Genomic DNA, 24,464 nt, shown 5'->3' on the forward strand with positions numbered 1-24,464 from the left:
GCGATTCCTTGGTAAATACTCGTCATGTATTTGAACCACGTCACCAACATTGATATTGTCACCGTGGTTACCAGATTTTCTGTGAAACTCTCGCAACGATGTGAGGTATTCGTGTTTCCATCTTGACCAAAAATGATCAAGCGTTGCAGTCTTAAATCTGAACAATTTACCGGCCGATTCTTGGGTTAATTCCTTTGTTGTGGGATCTCTGTCGTCTGGATAAATAGGGGAGGTAATCCTTCGTCCGTATAGTAGATGCGATGGTGTTAATGGTTCTTCATCTTTGGTATCTGTATATGTATATGTAAGAGGGCGGTCATTGATAATGCATTCTATTTCTGTTACAAGTGTACGAAGAACTTCCATGCTTATTAATGATTTCCAAAGCACTTTTCTGATACATGTCTTAGTAATACCTATAAGTCTCTCCCACCAACCACCATACCAAGGGGCATGTTGCGGGATAAAAGTCCATGAAATATTGTGTGTTCCAAGAATCTCGTCCTTCAGGATTTTGGCAGTGGCTATATATGTAAGGGCGTTATCAGACATTATAATTTTTGGAATTGATTTTCTACTGAAGAAACGCCGTAGAGCCAAAATGAATGATTCCACAGTCTGACACAATCTCTAAATGGATAGCTCGTGTATTTGCGCACGTGAAAAGACAAATATATGCCTTTTGTAGATCTCCATGAGGTGTTTTTACTGTCAATGCTCCAGTGAAATCTATCCCTGTCACAGTGAATGATGGTGCTTGTTTCAATCTGTTGCTCGGTAAAGGTGGGGCGTCGGGAATACTATATGCTTTACCTGTTACCTTGCGGCACGTGACGCACGAGCGAACAATTTTCCGGACACGTTGACGAATACTTGGAATCCAGTACTTTTGACGAAGAAATGTGACAGTACTTGCTGTACCGGAATGAAGCTGAACAATATGTGCGTCCTTTATGATAAGGTCTGTAAATTGATGTTTAGACGGAAGAAGGTACGGGAATCTCGTGCTTTCTTGTAACGGTGCATTATGTAATCTACCGCCGCAACGAATTAGCTTATCGTCATCCATAAAAAGATCTAGCTGTGTTACTATAGTTGGTCTTCTTGACCTGCTAGATTTGTTTTCTAACAGGTACTTTTTCACTTCTGGGTAATTTTGTCGTTGCACGTGTATTATTAGTTGTCTGGCTGCTACATCCATCTCGTGTGTCTCTAAAGGTCCACGTATTTTCTCTGAACGTCTGCAATTGTTAACAAATCGGTTGACGTAGGCCGTAACACGTAATAGTTTCATATATGAATTATATCTCTGGAAGTCTAGAATCTCTATAATATTTGGTGTTTGTAATGAGTCTCTTGAGGCTGTCAAGACAGTTGTTTCACATTTAGGATTGTCATATTCAACAAACTGGTAATCGTTCCTTGGAAATGCTCTCTCATCCGTCAGCCATGCATCCACAATGGATTATTTTGAATTTTTTCGTAGGTAAGTCCTCTCGATAAAAGGTCTGCAGGATTCTCATGAGTCGGGCAATACTGCCATTGAAAACCATTAGACATCTCTTGTATTTCCTTTACACGATTAGAAACAAATATCGGTTGTTTTTTTGGCTGAAGAAATCCAACTCAACACGATTTGACTATCGCTCCATAGATATATACTTTTACAGTCAATAGCTGACTTTATATGTTGACAAAGTCTTGCTGCAAGAAGTGCTGCACAAAGTTCTAGCTTTGGAACTGTAAGCTGCTTAATTGGGGCTACTTTACTCTTCGCCATTATGAGTATGCTTTCGTTACCCGGAAACGAGATATGCGCATGCTCCATACGCTTTAATGCTTGAATCGGGCGAAAATATGCAGGCTTTCATTTTTTGTGTGTTGATTTTGGGAATATTGTCGGTTGAATTTTATTCCGGTGGCCTTGACTAAATCTTCTCTTATCTTTATCCATTTCGTAATTATTTCTTCTGGTAAAAACCTCATCCCAGTGGAAGTTTTGTTTCCATAGCAACTGTATCAACAATCTTCCCTCTAAACAGTAATTGGACAGAGCAATCCCAACGGATCAAAGATTGATGACGACTCTTTCAAAATCTCCCTTTTAGTTAATAACAAGTCATTACTTGGGTTTGAAATCTTTGGCGAAAACGACATTTCATCGGTTGAAGGATCCCAACGCATTCCCAGGATCTTTGTGACTGTATCCTTGTCGCCGACTTCATCGCACTGGATGATTTTAACGTAATTTTGGGTTGTTTTGAGCTCCAGGATCTCAAATTAAAGCCAGCTTGCTGGAACAGGTGTCTGCTGTCTTTGTAGAAATCCAAACAGTGATTAATAAATCTACAATGTTTCATAATAACTGCGGTTTCAGAATGAAGGGTGAGCATGTTGCCCAAAAAGCACTGACTTGAAACAGTATATCTGAAGAGAACTATCCTGGATCATTTGGATCTGATAGCCAAAAGAAACGGGTGACGTCACGGTCGTCTTGATGTAGGCTGACGTTTAAGAATGCTTTCTCAATATCAGTGCAGACAGCAAATTTGTTGTACCGGAAACGCAGTAATTAATATGAAGTCAAGTCGTTAAGTTGTGGTGGTATATTCATCAGACAATCATAAAACTTGGAGAATTCTTAGATGATCTGCAACTGCAATCATAAACGATACGAATGGGTGTGGTTGCCGAGTCTTTTCTCACAGGATGATGGGGGAATGTAGTGTACTTTTCGTCGTGGTAACATTGGGGTCGGGACTAATGTGTCGTCTATACTAAGGAGATAATGGCTCTGTAAACCTTCTCTATAAATCCTCTCTGTTCCTGCTCGTAAATAATATCTCCATATTTCTTTAGAAGTTCTGGGTCTTTTTTCAATCTATTTATAACATTTATAGTTCTTCGTCGGCTTATGTTCTCGTTACTTGATAGAAAGGGATGGTCGTCTGCGTTAGTCCTGGCAATAAATAAAAGGCTACGTATAATCAAACAACAATCCTCCCCAGATTCCGATATGCGCGCAACTGTAACAGATAGAACCAGAAGCATGAACAAAAACTTGACAAGAAGGTGGTAACATTCCTCGAAACGGAGCAATGGGTACGACTTTTCCAGTGAAATGCGATATGGCGGAACCGGAAGTAGGAAATGCTTTGATCAGTGTTTTATCTGCGGAAGAATAAATCACAAGTCTAAAGACTGTTGGTATCTGAACTAGGATAATGCGGACAGACACTCTAAAAGCTATTATAGCAAAGACAAATTCCAAAACGTTTAATAAATTTAACAATGAATACATAAACAATGTAAGTGAACGTAATAAGACTACTTTGTTAGAAAAAGAATCCAAAAATGAGATTTCATCAAATAACAGTAACATGTGTATTCTAACAGATTACTGGATCGAGGTATGTGAGAGTAAAAACAATAGTTTTAAAAAATGTAGATAATTTGAATTTGATTTTTCTCTTATATATATTACATTAAACATATCTGGTATATCTCAAATAAGAAATAACTATATAGTAATATTTTCAGTCACACACAAGAACTTTTCAATTAATTCCGTTAAATAAAAAAGTCGGTTTCGATATGTTCCTACAAAATGGGTTGCAGGAAAAACTTGTTTTATGATAGGAGGCATGTACACTCCTTCTTTTACTATTGTTTATAATGTATGTTACGATTTTATGTTGTACTCCACAATTGATATTTTACACATATGTTTAAATACGCGAAAAATTATCGAGTTGATAGTAAAAGAACGGAAATTTATAGACACTAATACATCTGATAATCAAATTGTTTCTTTTGAACAATCAGTGCCATACAATAAATACGGAAATGATGAATATAATTGCAAAGTACTAAATAATGTTACGCTCCATAAATCAAATTTTCCAGATAATAAATTGTTCAATTCTAAGTTTGAAAAACGAGGTTTACATATTGTACACCTTAACGTTAATCATTTAATGCCGAAAATAGACGAAATAAAATACAATCTATTAAACAAATTAAATTCGCCAGATATTTTCGGCTTTACTGAGACATTTCTTGGTGATGATACAACAGATGATGAATTAAATATAAACAATTTCACACACGAAAGAAAGGACCGTAAAAGTTGTTATAAAGGCGGGGGAATTGTAATATATATTGCTGACAAGGTGCCATATCGGCGCCGTTACGATATAGAATCGGACGAATTAGAATCTGTTTGGTTGGAAATTATTTACCCAAAATTGCAAACCTTTTCTTTTAAATTTTATATATCGCCCACCAAATGTACACCAATCTTGGATTGACGATTATGAAAAACAACTAAGTATAATAGATATATCAAATATAGAATATCATATTCTAGGAGATGTCAATATAAACTTTTATCCAATGAATAAAAAGAAAAAATATGACAATACAAAATGGGGTGATTTGATAACGAAATATGGTTTGAAACAACTTATCACAGATCCTACTAGGATAACAAAACGTACCCAAAAAATTATAGATCATGTTTATACAAACAGTAGCAGATATATTATTGAATCGTTTGTTTCTGATACCTCATTAAGTGATCATTATCCGATATGTATTTCAAGATCAACGAAAGCATGTACCCGATTGATAAATGAACATAATTCGATTAAATACAGATGTTTTAAAAACTTGAATGAAATTGATTTTCAGGTAGACCTTGCTTTATCCGATCTTGACTTAGTCGAGCACATAATTAATCCGAATGAATCTCTTAGCTTATTTTACTCCATTTTAAATACAATATTGAAAAAGCATGCACCAATAAAAGAAAAACGTATCAAACGTGAACACCGCCCGGAATGGTTTACTGATGAGATAAAATATCTAATACATGAACGCGAGTACTATCTTAAAGTAGGGAAACATGAACAATACAAATTGCTCAGAAATAAAATATCATCAATGATTAAAAAAGTAAAAGAGATTTCTTTAACAATGCTATTAAAAATAACAAAGACCCGGCATTTTTATGGAAAAAATTAAAGGACGTTTCAAATATAAATAAAAAAGGTTGTATTACAATGCCAGACAGACTAGTGACTGGTAATAAAGAAATTTACGGAAATGTAAATATTATAAATGAATTAAACAAGTATTTTGTCAATATCTCGAATGTCATACATAAAACAAAGTTTTCAAATACACATTTTTCAAACTTGAAAGAAACTTTAGACCAAAAGCTAATATATCATGAATTTAATATTGAATTAATTACACCGTTTGAAGTAAAACTTATTATTGAAAAACTGAATATTAAAAAATCTACAGGATTAGATGGAATTGGACCAAACATCATTAGATATTGTGGACATTATATTACACCAATAATTGCATCAATTATCAATAATAGTATTAAATCTAATATTTTTCCAGATGATTTAAAAAGAGCTAGAGTTATACCTATTTTTAAATCGGGGTATAAGAATGAAGCAAATAACTATCGACCGATATCAATTTTGTCAACTATATCCAAAATATTTGAGCGCCATATTACCAAACAAATACACTCATTCTTTGAAAAAACGAACATAATTCATAATAAACAATCAGGATTTCGTAAAAATCATTCATGCAATACTGCACTCATTAGTTTAATAGATACTTGGTTAAAAGATGTTGACAGTGGAAAAATTATCGGGACTGTATTCTTAGACTTAAAAAAAGCCGTTGATTTGGTTGACCTTGAAATACTTTTGCATAAACTTAAACTTTATCATTTTTCTGAAAATGCCGTTAAGTTTTTTAAGTCATATCTTTCTAACAGAATACAACTGGTTAAGATAGGTAATCTTCAATCTCAGACAATGAAAATAATTTCCGGTGTTCCACAAGGCTCAATATTAGGACCTTTATTATTTCTAATATACATAAATGACATAGCTTTCATTGGTAATGATATAAAAATTGATTTATACGCAGACGATTCTACTCTTTATGAGTCCGGAGAAAATATATCAAAAGTAGAAATAAAACTACAAGATCATTTAAATAACATTGACAAATGGTGCAAAATAAATAATATGGCCTTAAATCCAGATAAATCAAAATGTATGGTATGGGAACAAGACAAAAAGTAAATATTATGAGAAAATTGTATCTTAAGATAAATGAAATAGCTCTTGAAAATGTAACTGATCAAAACGTCTTGGGTATCTGCATAGATAACAACTTAAAATGGCACTTGCAAATTGACAATGTTTGTAAAAAACTTAACGGAAAAATTGCCTTATTGAAAAAAATATCGTATTTTTTGCACTTTGATATGAAATTATTGTTTTACAATGCATATATATTACCCATTATGGACTATTGTTGTATTATATGGGGTAAAGGAAACACAAACTACATAAATAATGTTTGTAAAATACAAAAACGAATTGCTAAAATCATTTTACAGCAACCACAAAGATCTCCGTCAATAAATCTATTCGAAACTCTGAACTGGTTACCGTTCCTTGACAGATGTAAATACCACACGGCGGTGCTTGTTTTTAAAAACTTTAAATAACATGGCACCGACTTATATGACAGAACTGATGACTTTATCCGACAACAAAATATATAACTTAAGATCTAGGTCACGAAAAGATATTGTATTATGGACAATACCTAAAAACAAACTATATTAAAGACACATTTTTATTATTATGGCATGAACATTTGGAACAATATACCTTTAAATATTCGTAATGTTAATAACCTTAAATGTTTTAAAGAAAAATACAAAGCATATCTTGATGTTCATATGAATGAATGAGTGAGTGAGTGAATGAATGAATGAATGAATGAATGAATTAATTAATTAATTAATTAATTAATAAATGAACGAACGAATGAACGAACGAACGAATGATGCAATGTACGTATATGTTAAAACAAATTGTTGAGTGTCTGTCGAAAGTATATGAGTTGTAATATTCTAAAAATTACATATTATACATTCATTTTTCTACCTATGCATGTCCTGTTGTTGTTGTTGTTGTTGTTGTTGTTTTCTATTATAGAAGGCCACATTGGAAATACGATATATATGATTGTTATTGTATGTTCTTAATGTGTAACCTTCTTTAAATAAAGATATTATTATTATTATTATTATTATTATTATTATTATTATTATTATTATTATTATTATTATACCAAGTTTGAAGTTCCTAGTCCTGAGAGATCTTTAGTTATTGATCAGTAACCATTTTTACATACAAGGTCAATGTGTCCTTGACCTTTGACCCCTGACCCAAAATCAATAGTGGTCATCTACAAGTCATGAGCAATCATTACACCAAGTTTGAAGTTCCTAGGCCTAAGCGTTCTTTAGATATTGATCGGAAACCATTTTTACCCACAAGATCTATGTGACCTTGACCTTTGACCTTTGACCCGAAAAACAATAGGGGTTATCTGCTGGTCATGAACAAATATCATACCAAGATTTTGAAGTTCCTAGGCCTAAGCGTTCTTTAGTTATTGATCGGAAACCGTTTTTACCTTACAAGGTCAATGTGTCCTTGACCTTTGACCCCTTGACCCCAAAATGAATAGGGTCATCTACTAGTCATTACCATTCATCATACCAAGCTTGAAGTTTCTCAGCCTAAGGGTTCTTTAGTTATTGATCTGAAACCGTTTTTACCTACAAGGTCAATGTGTCCTTGACCTTTGACCCCTTGATCCAAATATCAACAGGGATTATCTACTGGTCCTGGCCAATCATTATGCCAAGTTTGAAGTTCCTAGGCCCAAAATAAATAGGGTCATCTACTGCTCATTACCAATCATCATACCAAGTTTGAAGTTCCTAGGCCTAAGCGTTCTTAAGTTATTGATCGGAATCCTTTTACCTACAAGGTCAATGTGTCCTTGAGCTTTGATCCCTTGACCCCAAAATCAATAGGGGTCATCTACTGGTCCTTGCCAATCATCATACCAAGTTTGAAGTTCCTAACCTAAGCGATCTTTAGTTATTGATCGAAAACCGTTTTTACCTACAAGGTCAATGTGTCCTTGACTATTGATCCCTTTACCCCAAAATCAATAGGGGTCATCTACTGGTCCTTGCTAATCATCATACCAAGTTTGATGTTCCTAGGTTTAAGCATTCTTCAGTTATTGATCAGAAACCGTTTTTACATACAAGGTCAATGTGACCTTGACCTTTGACCCCTTAACCCCAAAATCAACAGACAAAAGCATTCTAACACTCCACGTGATTTTGTCACTTTAGACAAAGAAGGAAAAAAACCGGTGTTAAACTGCCAATAAACACTGTTTAGGGACTACATGTACTTGTATATGCGGCTGTTATGTTTTCACCCTCGATTATATAGTTTACAAAGCCTTTTAATGCAACAATAAAAAGCATTTTATTTATAATTTCAGTTCTTATAATGTTTTCTTTTCATACAATACCGAAATAATATCTCACATACACTAACGCCACATATTTAATTCATATCAGTTAATAAATATTTTGACAAAACGGCGCCAATCCGTAAGCAGCGTAAATTAAATGAAGTCATCCTAAGTAAACAACTCATTCAAAAACAAGCTGACGTTATTTCATACATACAAGAATGATAAAATTGGGCACTGATGTAAACACAATACGACGTAAGTTTTTATTGTTGAAAACTTGATAAAATAACGTTTGTTCTTATTATTTCTTTTGTTTAATAATTTCTATATCTTCGCAACAGTAGGGTGCAAAAATCGAACAGCGTTATACGAAAATCGGCACCGGAAGATATTTCCGCTTGAAAAAATAACATTAGTGATCTTCCTTGTTTTATCGTGTTAGAATCGAAATAACATGGGCCTGAGGGGTGTATATCGGCTATTTAACAGCGGTTTTTCGTTTTAATGCGAAAAAATTAACCCACTCAGGCCTACGGCCTTCGTGGTCAATTCCTACGCACCAAAACTCCAAACCGGTGTTAAATAGCCGATATACACCTCTCAGGCCCATGTTATTTCTTAAATATACCCCCTCTTCTTTGAAGTGGGGGCATAATTAACACAAAATCCTCTTCTCTGGTATAAATTTAAAAACATTAAAAATGAAGCAGTGTCTCTGATTCGCACTGCAAAACAAAATTATTTTTAAAAAATGGCCGATTCACTAAAATCAGAAACTCCTTCAAGATTTCATCTCTCCTGTTGATAAAAAAACCTATTCCTCCTCTATTCAACTCTCTTGTTTTTGATTCATTTTCGAAAGCAAATATTGTATATGAATTTTTTTTGCATAAGCTTCAATCACTTATCAACCAATACACTGACATTCCTAGAATCCTTTGTCAATCTCCAAGAAACAACTAAAAATGTGCAACATTACGCCTCAATATGTAGAAAACGCTCTGAGATCTTATTTAAAACAAACAAAGCTTCAGGATGAGATGGAATAAATAACAGAATACTGCATCTTTTTTTATCAAATAACCTCTTTGTTCCCAATTCAATCAATCTCTTCAATGCAGTACAGTACCCCTAATGTATTTGCAGTCTTTAAGAAAGGTGATCCCTCATAACGAACAATTATCGACCAATATCTTTACTTTGTTGTATAGAAAAGGTTATTGAACGTATAATATTTAAGTATGTTTTAAACATTTTCATGATAACTAATTTCTTTCTTCTGTACAGTCTGGCATTACACAAGGAGACTCAACAGACAATCAGCTTACTTATTTATACGACCTTTTGTAAGTCTCTAGACGACGGATTAGAAGTAAGAACAATATCTTTTATATGAGTAAAGCTTTCGACAAAGTATTGCATATTTGTCTTCTCTAAATTAAAAAAAAAATTGGATTAAATGGTAAATTGCTGAATTGGTTCTCTGATTATCTTTCTAACAGACGTCAATGTGTCGTTCTTCCAGAAGCTCAGTCTAATCGGTCAACTGTAAATGCAGGAGTTCTTTAAGGATATATTCGTGGGCCTCTATTGCGCCAGATATGCATTAATGATATTGTTGACGATTTGAACTCAAGCATACATCTTTTTGCAGATGATACTAGTTTGCACATAATTGATGACTATCCAACACATGCCGCGGCAACTCTCCAATCTGATATCGACAAACTTTCAAGTCGGGCTGATTAATGGCTTGTAACATTCAACCCTTCTAAATCGGAAATTATGATCATGTCACGTAAAACATTTCAACCTTATCATCCACCACTCTTGATGCACGATCAGCCCATTACCTCTGTAAATAATCATAAACATGTTGGTTTTCACTTTTCTGATGTTTGAACTTGGCATGTACATATTAATTCTATCAAAGAGAAGGCTTGGAAAAAAAGTCATATCATGAATTTAAATTTACACTAGACAGAAGATCACCAGAAATTATATGTCTTTCACTCATAAGACCTCTTATTCAATATGCAGATGCAGTCTGAATCAACTATTCACAATATGAAAAACTTTAGCCCGATAAAATTCAACATGAAGCTGTATAGTTTGAGAAACTCTACTTTTATCTCTTCGTGAACTTCAAAGAAAAGAAATGTTGGAATACTTCGAGAGCCGAAATGGTCACACACCAGATTATTTATAGCCCCTCCATCAATTAGAGAAACGTCCAGGTACAGTTTACGAAATGCTTCTGACATGCAAACAATAAGCACAACAACTTTTTTACCATAATGCATTTCTGCATGTTCTTTAAAAGACTTGAACACAATCAGAAGACGAGTGCAAGACTCAATATCGTGGCCTTCTATGAAACGCAATTTAAAGGTTATATAAATAATGCCCAAAATATGATTACATTGGTGAAAAAAATGACAAGTCATGCACAAACGGCTCCGAACAGAATGTAGCTCTGTTACACATCACTAATTCAGAAAAAAATATGTCCTTCTCACCAAATTGTCAATGTGGACTTCTGCAAAGTAGTCACCACTTCTTCTTTGAGTGTCACTTCTATAATGATATCAGACCCAGGCTATTTGATGCTATTTCTAACCTCTGTACTATAACACTTTATACCTTACTAAACGGAGAACAGAATCTAAGCAATTATACTAATTCTTATATGTTTAGTTTAACAAAATAACCTGCCAATTTGACCTATCCGAATGAATCTTCTCTATCTTCTTTCTCATTCTATTCAATCATTCATGTTTTTAAAAATAAGATCATTTTAACAGCAGCTAGTTTCAATATGGTTAAATTCTAGATTAATCTTTGATGTTGTTTTTAAAAACATTGTTTTACAAACAGATTACAAAATGCTGATATTAAAACGATAGTACAAAAAACAGAGCTATAGCTTTAGGTTCATTCACACATTTATTTTTGGGTATATTAACTGTTGAATTACATTGTTTAAATAAACTCAAATGAACAAATTATTCTCAAAACACACAATGAAATAGATATAGATTTAATCAGAGTTTTAACCCACACACATATTATAATATATTCAAATAACACCAAGTCTGAAAAACAATGAAAATATACTATGCAATCAGTCTAAAGTGTAAGACAAATCATCAACTTGACAGATATAATTATGACTTATTTCAGACCATTGAAAAAATATAGAATTAAATGAACACAGATCAAAAATCGCACATAACAGAAAATAACATAAAATAAAAGTCGAACTGACTTTAAATTAAACATAAATTAAACAAAAATAAGAAAGTCTTACTGACTTTTACAAAAACAAGCAAACAAAAAATAAAATGGGTTGGGAGGGAGAGGCGAAAAAAGATCTGTATCAACCAAAATGTGTCTAAGAACTGTAAAGACCGCGAAAAGATGACTGAATTTATAACAACGCGTAGGAATACAACTAAATCAGTGACCCGAAAAATACAAATACCTAAAGAATGACCCAACAGATTAACCAATAAAAATTTCTGTATTATATCGGTAATTAATGGATTTTAGATAAATCGAAAATACTCTAAATTATCTCAAACACAGAAAAAACACAGATGAAATAGATATAGATTTAATCAGAGCTTAGACACACACATCAAATGAACACTAAAGTGATGTCTGAATAAACAATGAAATATACTATGCAATCAGTCTAAAGGTAAGACAAATCATCAACTTGGACAGATATAATTATGACTTATTTCAGACCATTGAAAATATAGAATTAAATGAACACAGATCAAAAATCGCCCAACCCAGGCCAAAAAGAAAGCAAAAGCAAACAAAACAAAATAATTTACAAACTTACATACAAAGTCATCAAAATTCTGTATCCCTATCGAAAGAAAACGGTAAACATATATACATGTGAATATATTAAGAATACAACATATAAATTAAGCAAATATATAAAATAAGTTAACACAATATACATATGTACATTATACAAAAGCAATTGAATACAAATTATAGCACAAAGAGAAAACCAGAATAAAGTCACCCTTCCAGGTCCTTACCACAGGTTCTCGAGACTCTGAGAAGTTAATTCCTTCTCAAGAAATCAAGCCATACAGGTAACATGACTACTGTTACATGTACACAGTACTAAAACCCATGAAATATGATTACTATTTCAAAAGGTTGTCACCAACACAATTTACAAAGGAAACATATTCTAGAACACATTTGTAAATATTTAATATTCTACAAACTCAAACTATATTTCCGTGAACACCAATCACAAAATAACATCCTACTATGAAAAATAAATATATTACATAGCAAATTTACCCTTGAGAACATGAGACACTGTATTAATAAAAACAGATTTGAGCACAGCATCTCCTTCAGAATTAAGATGTAAACCTTTATCGCTAACTGCAAATAATTCTCGCCTAGGGAGACCAAACCTATAAAAAGGTCTGTAGGAAGCTACAAATTGACATTTTTTGCGTTTGCAAAGCTCCTGTAAACCCTTATTGACCTCCTTGGCTTTACAATGGGAAATATCATAATCACAAGGTCTAGGAAGGATACTTGAAAAAATCAAATGTGTTTGAGAAACCTTTCTAATTCTGGCAATTAAATTACAAAACAAACTAATGATTTCATCAGCTGAATAAAATTGGATATCATTAGTACCTACATGAATAATAGTAACAGGTTTAGACACCAGAACATGAAATTTGTCAATTTTAGCCGTTAATCTGCACAAATTAATCCCCGGAAAAGGAATCACTTCAGCACCTTTAATTCCCTCAATATTCTTAGCTATTGAATCTGACAAGATGTAGACCGTGATATCTGCAAGAGTAAAGTAAAGAGACACTATGAATTTTATCATACATGTATATAACCTTAACCATCCAAGGTATCAAACATTTTACATAGAATATTAACTTTATCAGACCAGTCTAACTCAAGATAAAGCTTATAAGCGTCTGACTTCCAATCACCAATTAGTTGTATATGTTCAGGTGGAATGTCAGATTTAAAGGCTAAGGTCGCAAAAACCCCTTCTAAAGGAATGAGTGGAACATTTTTTAGGGTCTAAACCTATTAAAGAAATACATTGACGCAATTTCTTTTGGAACATGTAATAAGAAATGTAAGAATCATGTGATAAGGAAAACAATGCATCATTACACTGTTCTATCTTAAGATTAATTAAACGCTCATATGCTAAAACAGGACAAATCCTTTTGGCCTTTAATCTAACAAGTGGACAAATGATTTTTCTTTCCCCAAATTGAATCGTTTTAGACCAGTTGAAATGTACTAGAATATAATTACCACGAAAATGCACATGTTTGGCATTAAGAAACCTTCCTTTATAAATATCTAGAGAAGACGAAGGAACCAGATTTGATTTTCAGGCAGCTAGGAAAAAGGCAAAAAGAAAGAGACACCAATAAACTACGTTATCAGATACTGAAAAATCCAAAACTTTATGAATAGAAAATATAATATCTAAAGTAATAGGTTCAGCTCTTTTTATGTGATGAGGATTTAATCTTTGGATGCCTCTTAAAGATAAATTCAACAAATATGAATTTATATGACCTATATCATAACCTAATATTAGATGAAGAGTTTTAACACCACTGATGTAAGTAGTAGATATAAGCTGAAAACTGTCCAATATGTAAAATATTGAATTTCATGAGGCGCGTAGCGCCGAAGGGAATTCAATATTTTACTTATGGTCAGTTTGAGGCTTATATCGTACTTAAATTACTACTTTTACTATCAAATATCCTGTTATCTATCACAAAATTAGAAGTAGTCTATTTTTGTGATAGAAATGTATAATTTTAATGTTTAGCAATAATCTTTTTCTTACTTGCAAAACCCTATAGGTAGCCTCTTGAATAACAGAATGTCCGTAGCATGAAATTTTCGTGTTTTGAAATATGACCAAGTATGTACATGAACACAATGATATACACAAAATATACCAGTTACACAAAATGTTGGACTTACATTGTACACGCATACAGAAAACATCAATTTATATTTGGGATTTTTACAAGAAATAATGAAAATAAAAGTTTTCAAATTGTGTTTTATCTCGGATATTTTGGATGATTGACTGACTTTTAAGAAGGATTTATACTGACAATTTAGTGTATATGTTAAATGATTTGTTTACTATATAAATATCAGGGATGTAAAATGTTGTTTAAGAATTTGACATTAGTAATGTAATTTTGGATATTTGTGCAACAAAATGATATGTTTTCTCATTTTTGAATTGATATTTGTCATACGCCACAGGAGTCTGGAATCTTTTCTATATTATAACATAACCCTGCTTTTGTTTTGAATAGATGAATTTATTTTCTCTATTGCATTTATCTGAAAGGCTGACCATTACACTTTGAAAAGTTGACCTAACTGAAAACATTACGAACATAAAATAAAGTAAATCAAATATGATTGTCAACTAAACGTATTCAAAAAAAAAAGGAAAATAAAAACGGACAATAGACAAGAAATTAAACAATCCCATTATAATCATATTCTAACTGACGCTCCACTACCTTACACGTCAAGAGCTTGGAAAACGAAAATCAGTAGGCTTGGAATAAGAATTCGTTAAATGAGCAATAATATAACAATTATTGTTCTGTTCGTAAAATTATGTAAAATGCGAAATGTGCGAAGGAAAGACGTTGCATCATTCTCCGTGATAAGAGGTTACATTTTACTTAATCGTTTTTTGTTGTTGTTGTTGTTGTTTTTTTTTTTGTTTTTTTTGGATAAGTTTCCACAAAACCCTGTGGTCATACGAGAGCTTCTTTCACTACACGGGGCACGCTGTCTAATATTAATGTGTTACACGATTAATATTGGACTAACACATTAATATTGGACACCTACCTGTACTGTATTTAAAATACAGTACGTTCAGAACAGAACAAAGGAATGCCATCATAGTAGTAATTTAATTTCTAATACTGTCTACAGACTTAAATGACCTACTAAGAAATTGAGCATATAACCTCAAAGTACAAATAGATGCTGGCAAAAAACACAAATTGAAATACAAGCAAACAAGAATGAAACTTTCCCATTGAATTTTTAAATTCTTGTTAGAACCAACTGCAAAAGCAGAAGCTGTAGAATGCCTGAGATCCCTTTTCAATGTATTAATCTCTGAATCTGAAAAAAAAACAAATTAATTACCAATCATTTTGAAATTTAAAGAAAGTATTTATTCTTCAGCAAAGTTTAAGTATTACTTGCTTAGAAATGTTGAGATACTTTCCATAGAAGTATACGGTACTTGCTGATAAAATTCTGACCTAAACTTTTCATCCAAATGCCACCTAGATAAACAATCTGACACACGATTTTCAGTGCTTCTTATATGAACTGCTTTTAATTGAAATTCATATAAAGAGGTTACCAAACATAATTCACGCAGACATTTTTGTAGAAATTCAACTTTAGATTTCCCTGTTTTCAACAATATACAGACACTGAGATTGTCACAATACACCACAATTTTCTTTTTCTTCAATTTAACACACCATAACTAAACAGCTACTACTACTGCCAACATTTCTAAGCAAGTAATACTTAAACTTTGCTGAAGAATAAATTCTGGAAAAACACAATGCAAATACTGATTGCCGCAAATGCCACCGCAACCGGTTAAGCAGCTGTCAGAACTGAAAACCTCATCCACTAGTGACCATTCTCCATAGTCAATTAAAGAAATGCCGTTATACAAACGAAGAAATCTAGACCACCAAAGTAAATCTTTCTTGACCTCTTGGGGGATCATATGATTAGCAGAGTGACTTTCATTACTAGCATAACAATTTCTAACCAGTTTAAGATACGGTTTATGAAAACTCTGCTAGACTTAACACATGCTCCAACGAAATTAAGTTTACCTAACAACTTCTGAATTTCTTTTAATGAAGCTGTATTTTTTGTTAACCCAATATCTACCAATAATCTGATTTCCTCAAGTCTCTTTTTTGTCACTTCTATAGTCATCTTCCGACTATTTAATAAAACCCCTAAAAATACCATAATCTCAGAGGGGGGACGAGCTTTATCAAAAGCCTCCTCAATACCACTTTTGAACAATAAACTCCTTAGAAGAGAAAAGGCAAAAAAGGCATCTTCCTTATTCTCAGCTCCACCAAAATCATCTAAGTAATTTAATGTACTGAAACCAAAAGTATACATCATAAAGGCAAACGCATTTGTTACCCTTTGGCATATATGGGCAGCAGAAATAAAAAAACATAAATAAAAAAGGGCCCATTTCCAAGAAAAACCAACAAGATTGTAACTGGAGGGGAAATACACTTTTTTGTCTATAAGCCGAGTAAGATTATTTATTTACATTAAACCCTAACCTTTTAGTTTAAATTAAACGCAAAATCATAATTTTTGGGAAAAATTTAAATCTATTTTTCTCCCAATAAAAATTTGAATCTTAAAAAAAAATTATTTACCCCATTCCCAAATTTTTTGGAAATTTAAAATCCAGAATAATAGGCGTTCACTAGGATTTTTTTGGCCGAGTTCAAAGGGTAAAAAAAACCCATTCATCTGAAAAGGAAAATCATAAGGGACCAATTTGGTCAGTAAAGCCTCCTTTTTGAAATATTTTACCATGTCTTTAGGAAAATTTTTTGCCCCTGAATGATTTTTAACAATTGGTGATTGAAAAGAAAATAATTTAGAACTATCATCTTGATTCAATTCAATTGGGAAACCAAATTTCAATAAGTCACAGACTAATAAGTCATTATAACCTTGCAACATTCTTCTCATAAACTGAGTATCAATTTTTTACATTAACTGGAATTTTACAACCTGCATAATTGAATTTACCTGAAACGATAACTTCATTATGAATTTTAACCTTGTCAAGGGAAGACTGCATCAAATTAACCTTTACTAAAGAACAAACCTCACATTTGGAAGAATGTTTACAAAAACAAGAAATACTATTCTGCTCATCTCTATGAAGGGGATTTAGACAAAAACTGGGAAGAAACAGATCAATTATTCCATTACCATGAAAATAATTATTGGACCAAAGACCATTTGATAGTCAACCAGATGCGTGAGGACATGCAGATGAAGCTCTTTTTTATCTAATTGCCAATAAGAAGCACATAATTATGTGTTTGGCAAATCTTGATTTTCCATTTTTTGTAGTAAAAACATGAAAGGACTTAAAGGAGCATTTATTCCTCTGATATTTTGGACAAAACCAAATTTTCGTATCATCATGACCTCCAAAGTTTGATTGAAAAACATTTGTTTGAGAAGAAGATTATCGAGGTCTCAACTGTAAGACTGGTTCAGATTGATTCTTGGTTCGAATCCTGTACCTGGACAAAACGGCTTTTTCAACATAAGTAAAATCATCACCCCAACTGCCTAATCCTAATTCTATTTCCCGCAAAATAGCTGCATAGAGGGATTTAATAATTGAAAATTCATAAGATGAATTGAGATACATCAATTTTTTAAGCAACAAAATTCTCCCTTCTTTCTCAACAGGATTATTTTTTGAAGTAGATATTATCTCTAACTCCCCAGCTATAAAATTAAATTCCAATTTGTCAAAAGTGATATTTCTACTAACAAAATCAAATCTTAAGTTTGAATGAGGATATTTTTGCTTGACTTTAACTGAATCTGAAGCTTTGGAAGTGATATAAGATCTATTTTTGTGTTCATGTTTTTTATGGATTTTGTTCCTGGTAATATTATCAAAATCCCGCACATCAGAAGAGCCAGAACTGATTGAACGTTCTGAACTATTAGACGAATCTGAATCTGAAGATGACGAATGAAGCACTACTCCTAAAGATTTGAGCTCTTTTCTTGCCTTGTTTCTCAAATTAGGCATACCACGAAGAGTGTTAATGTTAAACTGAGTCATGTGTCAGCTTGCTCTGTTGTACCTTTCCTTCCCAGAACTGTCCCATGAAAACCATGAACCTCAGAAGAAGATCCTGATGAAATTAATGGACATTTCGTCTTTGGCCTAGCACCGCCGACAATACCCATATCCGAATTGGAAACATCCGAAACACCTGCAACTGTCGCTACGGATTTTTCTAGAGATTGTATGTATAATTCCCTTTCGTGAACTTGTCTGCGTAAAGCAAATAACTCCTCCTGTTCTTTCAAACGCTTTTCAGCAGTTGCCAAACTTTTAAGTTTATCATTGAGAGCTTTTTTCTCAAGTTCAATAGGATCAATATCACCGCTTTTTTCCGGGTTCTTTGGCGGGAGAGTAAGAGTTAATTTGGAGGCGGTTGAAATTTTCGTAACATCTGTAGTAGGTGTTATAACATCTCTTCCCTCATGCAAAGCTTTATAGTCTGGGTTATCTTTAACTCTTTCTGATTTCCTTTCCTGAGGCATTGTTCAATTCAAACAAATAAAATGTTACCTTCCTAATAAGAAGCAAGTCAAAAACAATATATAAATAACTGGTCCCTGCAACTGTCTAACTCATCGTGATAAATGTAGACCGCTCTACAAACAAATGAAAACTTCTTTAGCACAAGACGGGCACAGTAAAACCCTATGGTAACTAGATAAACAGACTGACGAAAAAAGATCTGTATCAACCAAAATGTGTCTAAGAACTGTAAAGACCGCGAAAAGATGACTGAATTTATAACAACGCGTAGGAATACAACTAAATCAGTGACCCGAAAAATACAAATACCTAAAGAATGACCCAACAGATTAACCAATAAAAATTTCTGTATTATATCGGTAATTAATAGATTTTAGATAAATCGAAAAAACTCTAGATTTTTGACATCAGACGAACAACCGCACTTTGGGTTCATAAAAATAAAATCAATAAATTTAAAATGAATTTTAGTGATCTTCAAAAAGAATAACCAATGGTAACTTAAATATGGTTTGAAGTTGACGAAATGTATCAAGTCGAATTACAATAGCAGACGATAGTTTGTTTTATTTTTCATATCTAAGGGTTGCAATTTGCAAATAATTATGATGTTTATATTCACTAATATGTCTCATAGAGTAGAGGCCTTAAGTAAGATCCATAAATATGTTTGATGTGTATTGAATGTAATGATACATTTGATAACATCGTTTTTAAGCTTTGTCCATGTACTAGCGTTATGTGCCAATAAATGTTGCAGTTGCGTGACACATATATTTCAATATGAATATAATTCAGACCTTTATTTCATTGGATCTGGTGACGACTCATTTAATCTGCATTTTCCCTTTTTCTAGATATTTTCAAGGAGGTAACATTTCTTAATTAATTAATTCTAGTTCTTACTCTGTTGAAAAGACTTGCATTGAAAAGAATCCATGGGGCGCCATCTTGCGACCACTTGGAAATAAAAACATTTAAGATGGCTTCTTAGATGGATGCAAATTATAAAATAATATGAATTCATCATACTGATCAAGATTTTAATAGCATATTTATATGAAATTCGTCCATTTATGGTAGGAATTATATTTAAACAAGTATAAGATATTTTTTGGCAAGTAGGGAATTCATGTCTTTTCTGACAATGGCGGACATTTCAGAATGGATAAAACAGATAAATTTTGTAAAACCTATAAAAAAAATTCCTTAATAACCTGTTTCAGAATATAGAACGTCTCGTGCTGTAAATCAAAGCGTTTATTAAATTGCAGTCCTTTCATTCGTTTTATGGCGTCTCCAAAATTAATACAAGTCCTTGCGGACATAATCATTAATGTAACTATAATTACAAATACTTCGGATTTACTAATAATTGCAATTACTTTAACGAAATAACATAATTGATACCTGACAAACGTTTAAATCATATAAGATTTCTAAACGGCAGCCGTTTACAAGATGGAAACTAAAAATATAATCATTTAAAGGCAGTTATATTTACTTATCGAGTGATCATACATTATAAACTATATAATGTCCTCTATATTTTTATGCTTTTCAACATTATATACGTTTTCATTTGCGATGTCATGCGGTCTACATATTTAGGAAAATGTAAAACTGTGCAATAGGCTTCTTTTTTTCTCTATTTTAAGTGAATTTACAGCTGCAGCTTTCACGCAACTTAACTTTAATTTATGTTTATTTAAACTTACTTGGTTCAAGTCATTTAAACAGAAATTGAGTTGTATGAAAATAAGATACAGTGAAATTATATTTACTGCACCATTTAAGAACTTAAAACAATTTATGGATCAAAGTTAGATAATTTGATTGCATAGAGATGTATGTAAGTGTCGACCGTCACCTTAAATATTTCAAGGTTACAGATAAAATAAAAATAAAAGAATATTTCATACTTCAGTAGAATTCAGTTTACACAATTTGAACTTTGGAACCTTACGTGCTAGAGCATATTAATGCATTTTGAGCTCATTTCTCTATATTGACCAAAAGTGTGTTAGACCCAAAAGTGCGTAGTGAAATTTATCTAATTTTGGGGTTAGACCCCCCCCCCCCAAAAATGCGTTGCTTCAATAACGGTGTAACATAGCATTAACTCATCTGTAAAGTCTCTAAGTTTGAAATATTGATTTTGTTTTAACACCCGTTAACGGTCTCAGTTTCAGTATCTACTACAATTGTATTCACCAATTGGCAGCCTAACGTGGCACAAAAGTGACATATGTGCACTTCTTTAAAAGTATTTTACTCGTTCCACTGAGATTATATCTCGTTCCCTCGACATAAACATTTCATAATCATTTACGTACCACAATATATTTTCCCGTTCCCACGAACTCTAGATGAAGTAATTTAAGTAAAGAAATGTCATTCCTCTGCATTGCTATGGTATATTTGCTTAAAGAATTGCTTATAAAAACATTCCATATTGTCAAAAGCAACACCATCATTGTTTATTCAGTCTTATTTTTGTAAGAATTCAAGAAATGTTGAGATCTTACGATGGCATCGAAACCCAAAAGATTGGTAAAAATTGCAGACATCACAAACTCCACTATGTCATTGAGCCATGTAAAACAATGAAAGGTGAAAAGTTAACGGTTTTAAAACGATTTTATATCCACTGCAAAATAGTTTAGTTACATACCTGTTTTAATATTTTACGTTATAAATGATCATAAATTTATTGATTTGTTACAAGTAGATAAAAATTTGAATAAAAAGTAGTCACTTGCGAAAGAATTAATTTCGATGGCATTATCAAGCGACATCAACAAAGCTTAACAGCAGATTTATATAAACCCAAGAAAAAAATCTGTAAAAACCAAAACTCGAAGAAACTCCTAAAATGACTTAACTGAATTTTACGACAATTCTAAATGTTCAAAACATAAAGGTCTAAGGCCAAAACTTTGTCATGTTTTATGTGGTTCAAAGGCTACATTTCCAGATAAATCGTAAGAAAATACGAGACAAATGAAGAACTAAAATCGTCAAAAATACAGTTTAAAGATTGAGACCCTAGGGAAGTATCTATAGTAAAAGAAAAATCTGGATAAAGGGTGTTCCCTCGGAAGCATAATCACAACAAAATTACACGAAAATGAAGACTTGGTTTGATTGAGTCTGTACATGAGGAATATTGAGAAAGTACAGCATCCCTCTCGCCCATTAGCACTGGCTTGAGCGCTTCTCATTAAAAAGTGCTGGAATCAATGATCCCGAAGGACAAGCTGCAACACAGCACTTGACACCTGCTATTGTGAAGTATAAAAATCTGGATAAAGTGTGATCCTCTGAAAGCATAAATCACAACAAAATTACATGAAAATCGCAGACTCGGTTTGATTCAGTCTTTACATGAGGAATAATGAAAAAGTGCAATACCCCTCACGTCCCGCTAACACCGGCTTGTACACTCCTCAATTTTCAACAGTTAAAAGAGCTGGAATCAATAATACCGAAGGACCAGAAAAATTGACAACACCGATTTCGCAAGTTGTAACATAAATGGGACATAAACAAATAAAGTCATAGTGAATAACGTTACCCGTGAAATGTTCTCACAGGTAAAAAGGGAAACACAGTCTATTCGGAAAATCTCATGTTTGGTTGGGAAAAGCCGTGATCCGCGCGCATTTTTCTTGCAACGATATCCGAAAATGCTTAAAAACCATATACATAGTATCAAATGGAAATAATAAAATATTGATACAGCTAATCAAAAGGTGTAATAACGCGAAAAAAAAAGCGCAATCACGCGCAAATAAAGAATAAAGGCGTTATATCACAAAAGGCGTATGTAAGCAAAACAAAAAGCGTAGAAACGCAAATAAATATTGCGTGTTACTACCTATGTTACTATTTATAGTAAAAAAATCTAGGGTTTTTTTAAGGTCATTACGGCAAAATCTAGGTCATTATGCTACTCGGCATTTTTTTCCAAAATGGACGAGTGAATGAGCGCACGTGCAAAATGACGTTATCAACTCTTAGTGATTTTCAAGATGGCTGCTGACGTTGAATGAACTGTAGTCATTTGCACACAAAATAATTTAAAGTTTAAATGACATAGTTAATTGCAATCAGCAAAACTTAACATTGAATATTTATAAACTCAAGACAAAACATGACCCTCAGAAATTCAAAAAATGATTTCAGATTCACGGTAGAAAAAAGATCGAATCGGTGGCATTTAGACCCGGGAACCATTCTTGAACGGACAAAAGTTCATAAAAAGACTGGCACTAGATTTTAATGTTACTCTCACACTAGAACTCCGCGAGTCGGATGTGTCGCCTTGTGAACAATAAAGTTTAGGAGAAATGGCCTGGATGTATGAAAAAGGGTAAAAACTCAAAAATAAGAAGTGCAGAGTAACGGTTTTTGTACACTGCACTTTTTCTTAATGAGATCTATCATCCTATGAAGTTTAAAGACCATAGCTTTTTTACTTTAGGAGAAATGGCCTGAACAAAAATAAAGTATGAAAATTAACAAAGGGCAATAACTCAAAAAATATGAAATGCAGAGTACCGGTTCTTGTGTACTGCACTTCTTCTTAATGAGATCTATCATCCTATGAAGTTTCATGTTCATAGCTTTTATACTTTAGAAGAAATGGCCCGGACAAAAAGTATGAAAATAAACAAAGGGCAATAACTCAAAATTTAAGAAGTGCAGTGTACCGGTTCTTGTGCACTGCACTTTGGGTCAATATATGAAGCATGCATACCAAGTCGATCCGACTTATAATGACTGACTTATGCTCCGGACAAGCTTAATGGGACGCCGACAACGACGCCGACAAAAGTAACCCCTATATGTCAGGCGACACAAAAAAAATGTAAAGAGTACATACACATGTACTGTATTTATCGATTAAAAAAACAACAATAAACAACATTTTCTCGTATTTATTTCGTTTTGTCATGTTTTATAAGTTAATCGGAGGGTTAAACTGTATGACAGATATTAGCGGCGTGGTCTAAACTCCGTATTTCGGACATAGGTATTAAAGACGGTAATACTTGGTTGCTGCTCGCTATTATGTGTTAATGACCCTCGAATTCATATTGTCCTTCGGGTTTGCGTCCGTCAGGCCATAATGCATATCTTCTGGCCATTATAATGGCGAGCAGCAACCAAGTATTAACCTCTAAGTAACGCGAATCAAAATGCCTTACTACGCGAAACGCGACTCAACAGGCGAAAAGACAAGAATCAAAAGGCGAAATAACGCGAATAAAGGCGTTATAACGAGACCCAAAGCCCATTCTAACGCGAACCAAAGGGCATTTAAACGCGACTTAAGGCGTTATAACGCTAACCAAAAGGCGTAAGAACGCGAACCAAAAGACGTAATAACGCCAAATAAATACCATATTATTTAAAGTTTGTACTCGGTGTATTTCACTGTCATGCATATTGGCGTATATAATTATTTTACTGAATATTTATTTATCTTATTAAATCTTTGGCATTTTATGGACACAATTCCATTAATTAACAAGAGGGGCATGATGGCCCCGAAACAACTGCTTTTCAGTGTTTGAAACTATGTTTCAAATGAACTTGCTGAAAG

General features: G+C 33.0%; 1 protein-coding gene across 1 annotated transcript; it reads right to left on the reverse strand.

Moving 5' to 3' along the window:
* Positions 1–574: 574 nt before the first annotated feature.
* Positions 575–1,780, reverse strand: LOC132748914 (uncharacterized). Its single transcript, XM_060738583.1, has 2 exons — positions 1,663–1,780; positions 575–1,362 (listed from the first exon to the last, which is right to left on the reverse strand). The coding sequence occupies exons 1-2, from the start codon at positions 1,778–1,780 to the stop codon at positions 575–577; spliced, it is 906 nt and encodes a 301-aa protein (XP_060594566.1).
* Between the last annotated feature and the right edge of the window lie 22,684 nt (positions 1,781–24,464).

This window comes from Ruditapes philippinarum, unplaced genomic scaffold, assembly GCF_026571515.1.
Source record: "Ruditapes philippinarum isolate M1 unplaced genomic scaffold, ASM2657151v2 ctg8321_1_1_1_1, whole genome shotgun sequence".
Classification (NCBI taxonomy): Eukaryota; Metazoa; Mollusca; class Bivalvia; order Venerida; family Veneridae; genus Ruditapes; species Ruditapes philippinarum.